Consider the following 5,007-nt stretch of genomic DNA (forward strand, 5'->3'; position numbering starts at 1 on the left):
GATCCAAGGCAAGTGCCAGCCTGTCGTACATACTACTCTAGGTGGTTCCAACTTGTAGGTGACTTACGATACATCGCACAGCCTTCACGTGATCGTAGCACTGAGCGTAATTAGATACACCAGCTTGTCATACAGACCACTTTAGGTAGTTCCGACTCGTGTGTAGGATAGTGGTTGAGGAGCTATAGATTCAGTCGTACATGTCACTTTAGGTGACTCCGGCTGATGTACTGATATTACTGACATATTATGATTGTTTTATATCACCTGCTTGATGTTTATACTATTTATTTGGATATTCTAACATGGCATATTCTGGCTAGCATGATTTGATATACGAGTACGTATAATATTTTCTGGAAAGTATACGGGTTTTACAAAGAGGGGTTATTACTTGATATTGAAATGGTTTGAAAAACAAACTTTGTTTTGCCCACTCACGTTTTCTGTTTTGCGCCGCTTCAAGTTTTAGGTAGCCAGGACGTGGGTGACGAAAGAGGCATCGAGGCATTTCTGACAGAGCACCCACCATGTAGGACTTTCAAGTTAACGCTTGTGTAGTATTGTTTATTCTAGACTGCACCTAGGATACTTGAACTTTTACTTTGCATTTCTCCTTCCATGTTTGTCACTATCACTCACTGATCTTTTTATTGTTAATTATATTGTTGACTTTATTTCCTCGTATTTTCACTCTTTTACTTCCGCATTGCGCAATTGGCTACGTCACCTTCACGTGACGACCAGCACGCCCCAATTTTTGGATCGAGGTGTGCCAGTTTCGAACCCTGTAAGTATGGATAGAAATCCAACACCCTATCTACTAGGATATTGGACCACATGCAGTTTATCTTGTCTAGTATGATTTTATGTCATACATACTTGTAATAGCCTACAAATATCACAAAAATTCAAAATTCAAAAAAAAAAAAAGATTGAAAATTTGTAAAACATTGCAAAATGTAGAAGATCCGAATTATGTTCCGAAAATTTTAATTCCCAAACCTTTTGAATTGACATTGGAATGCTTATTTCCATACGATCCGACACAAATACTATCGATTCCAAACATTCTGATTACATGAAATTTCTAAAATCAGAACTAAAATTTGATTATGAAACTTTTTAAATTGGTATTGGAATGCTTATTTCCAAGGGAACTTTAACGAAAAGCTATCGGTATTGTTCAGTTTAACGAAAAACCACATTTTTACACTAAAAAGTCAAACTTGGTACTATTCCCTTTACTATTTATTTTGTCATTATCGTTAAAACTCAAAATTTTCAAATAATTTTCATTAGTTTTCTTTATTTCCAATACGATTCCACCGTAAATGGAATGAAAGAATTACTTCATATAGTTTCCACTGTAGTCTTAGGCTTTAGTGAGTCATGCACTTCCTTTTTACCATTACACCGTAGTACTAAATGACAATCTGCTCTTGAACTTAAGACTCGGGGCGTTGCATGCTCGATTTAGTAAGTTATCTTGGACAATTATTTTGATGAACTATCATTAAACTAAAATGAATTTGTCATAGAAAAAACCCCATTTGATAAAGGGCCCAAGCCTTTTGATAAAAAAAGGAAAAAAGGACGCAAGCCTAAAAAAATACAACAAATCTAGAGCATGCACCAACTGAACTGTTAAGCTGCTAGTGTCAAATGGTTCATTTTGATTTGTAAATATTTTTCCCAACTTCTAAAGCAACTTATTCATTTTTCATTGGTGTTGGTTATTTGAATACCAACTCAGCCGTCAAAACAAATTAGACATATCTTTTGACACCACATACAAGCAAACATAACCAAGAAATGGGCATTTCTTCAAATTATTAGAAATTCAAGCCAACAGAGAAACGTGAAATCTCTCATCAGAAAAATTATTACATCCATATACACATAACTCAATAATCTAAAGCACTAAAACAACAAATCAATTAAACCAAAAGCTGTAATTTACGTTATCATCGCTATCACTCTTACAAATCAGTCAACATATCCTTCCAAAAATAGTCATCAACCGACCCAAACCCATCAAGCAACTCATCAGAAAACTCAATATCCTCGTATATATTCGGAATTCCCTTCGCCGACGTCGTCATGCCCTCCTCCTCCTCCTCCTCCTCCTCCTCCTCATCCTGCTCCATAGCTGTCACAACCTTACTCCCACCACTACTCTTCTCGTCATCTACCGCCGGCATGTGCCCTTCGAACAGCGCCATGTGCCCGAACAGCTTGCTCTTCCTCGAGAAGTTCGTGCCGCACGTGCACCGCCACCTAGCCTCGCCGCAGTGCTTCAAGTGGCTCTTCAAATCCGCCACCACTGAGAAGCTCCTCTTGTTGCACCGGTTGCACGAGTACATTTTTGGGCAGTGGCTCCTCTTGAAATGATTCTTCACGCAAATCACCGACTTCAACGGCCGGAACTTCCCGTGCGCCTTGTTCCGGTTGCACCCGACGTACGGGCACGAGAACCGGGAATTCCTGCTCAACTCGGCCGGGGTCTTATCCGGTTTGGTCAACGCCTCGGGGGTCTTGAACCGGTTCCCGTGGGCCCGCATGTGCATTCTCAAATTCGCATCTCGCTTGAAACCCTTCCCGCAAATCTCACAATAATGGATGTGCTCCGCCAGCAGCTCCATCGCGTCCACCTCCACAATCTCGCCGCCGTCTGCGTCATCCTTTCCGCAATCGTTCACTTCCATCTCTTTCTTGACCTCGGAAGCCTCGATTTTAGCAGAGTGTGTTCGGGTCGGGTCCGATGAGGGTATCAGGTTCTGAGAGAAAGCCAACAGAGCGGCACCGTTTGAGATGATTTCGTGGATGGCGGAAGCGATGCCGGCGGAGATCATGTCCATCTGGTCCTTGCTGATTAGAGCGTTGGTGTGGATTGATTCGGTGAGGAAGCTTTGCAGCGAATCCATTCTTGTTCGGACCATCGAGAGATTGCGGAGCGGGGCTGCTGGACCCTCATTCGTAGACTGGACGAGGTTCTCCGGCGGAGTAAGAAACGGTTGACCTGGAAACGACATCGTGCGGACACAATCTCAAGACTCCAACAGAGTTCTTTTGGTCAATACTTAATTATGAAAGGTTTGCGACACATATGAGAAGAAACTACCACAAAGATGGGGGCCACCGAACAAGTGGGCCAAAGGTAGGTAGTTCATCTGGAACCGTTGAATGAGGTGGGGATACGTGGGCCAAAGACAACAGTGGCCGGCGAATAATAGGAGAAATTTACTAGTATGATGGGAGCACGAGTGCTACATCAGATATTTTTATATGATAAAATTTTTTATTTTTTATGTTACTAACTTTTGCACACACATATCCTCCTAATTTTACAGTAACACGTACCACTCTATATTTCTATCACACTTAATAATCTCTCGAAGTGGGTTGATAGCAAGTAACAGAAACAGATACATCTTCTCCGCAATAGTTTTAGCCTTTAGGTCTTTTTATTAACCAATAGTTTTAGGTTTTTTTATTATCCAATAGTTTTAGGTCTACTAGGAAATAATCCTGCAATTTAGTATTACAGTTTAATGATATTCTTTTATAACTATTGAATGAGGTGGAGATATGTGGGCCAGAGAGCAACAGTGGCCCTCGAATAATAGGTCGTGTGGACCCCAAAGTGGGTTGAGTGCAAGTTACAGAAACATATACAATCTCGTTTAGATGTGCTTTTAAAATGACTGAAAGCGTTTTTGGTAAAAATATATTTGGAAACAATCCTTAGTAAAAATGTTAGTAAATCCTCAAAAAAGCACTTAAAGTGCTTCCTAGAAGAAACATATATCTGGTGCTTCATGTAAAAAACACTTAAAATGCTTTTAGAACCCAAAAACAATTTTTTAAAAAAAAACGCTTTCAGTCATTTTAAAAATACATTCAAACCAGCACATCTTCTCTGCAATAGTTTTAGGTCTTTATTTTATCCAATAGTTTTATGTCTTTTTATTATCCAATGGTTTTAGATTTAATAGTAAATAATACTACAATTTAGTATTAAGGTATAGTGGTAGTAAGAGGTTTTAGATTCGATTCTCGCTAAATACGAATTTGAATCATATTATTGCTAGTTCATTATAAGGCTAAACTCACATTCCTCATCTTAATGTAAATAATATCGTTTGTTTGAAAAAAAAAAAAAAAAACTAATCCGAGAATACTGTGTATATAAAGGAAGGCGCAAACAAAGAAGCTTCAATTCCAATATTATATGTTACAAGTTCATTGCATCAGGTGAAGTGCTTTATTGCGCAAGCCACATCCAAACCAGAAACCCTTTGGATTCTTGAAGCTTTCAATAATTACCAGGTGCTTAATATTCAAAGTCGAGGGTGCTGTGTAACGGAGCAGAGGGACTATTCATAGATAACGTCAATTCTTGCTTATAAATTTTGAGTGACACTTTCCAAATAGACGGTGGTCAATGATTCCACCGACAAAAACTATCTAATTTCTAATTTAAAAACGAAAAATTGCTAAACGCTAAATGCTAAGAGATTACATTTTCATATCAAATTGGTGTCTCATTTGTCCTGTTGTGTGTCAAGTGATGTGTACAAGTTACATTAATTAAAAAATACTTTTTATCCAAAATGATCCTTGAGATTTGCATAACACATCACTTTGGTCTTTGAGATTGAAAATCAATAGAAATTGTCACTGAGATTGTCGATCATCCATTATTTTGGTCCTTCCATTAAAAACTCTATTAAGTGTCCCAGAGCTCTTAACCGAAAGTTTGAGCAATTTTGAAAGCTTTGTAATTTAATCGTTTCTTAACCAAATTCGACTCATAATATATCAAAATGAAGATAGGAAAGTGTAGAACAAGATTATACCAATTTGGAAGCTCAATGGTTGCAGGAGATGGTCGGAAAATAGCCTAAAAAGTGACCGGTTCGCGGAAAAACTGAAAAACTCACCGGAAATTAGGTAAATTTTAAACATTAATAACTTCTTCAATAATCAACGAAATCAAGTGAT

At 38.4% G+C, this 5,007-nt stretch overlaps 1 protein-coding gene across 1 annotated transcript; it reads right to left on the minus strand.

Annotated features, from left to right (window-relative positions):
• Positions 1-1,800: 1,800 nt before the first annotated feature.
• Positions 1,801-3,089, minus strand: LOC137721353 (zinc finger protein STOP1 homolog). Its single transcript, XM_068460450.1, has one exon. The coding sequence runs from the start codon at positions 3,033-3,035 to the stop codon at positions 1,983-1,985; it is 1,053 nt and encodes a 350-aa protein (XP_068316551.1). The 5' UTR covers positions 3,036-3,089; the 3' UTR covers positions 1,801-1,982.
• Positions 3,090-5,007: the final 1,918 nt, after the last annotated feature.

The sequence above is a fragment of the Pyrus communis genome, chromosome 16 (assembly GCF_963583255.1).
Source record: "Pyrus communis chromosome 16, drPyrComm1.1, whole genome shotgun sequence".
NCBI classification, from domain to species: domain Eukaryota; kingdom Viridiplantae; phylum Streptophyta; class Magnoliopsida; order Rosales; family Rosaceae; genus Pyrus; species Pyrus communis.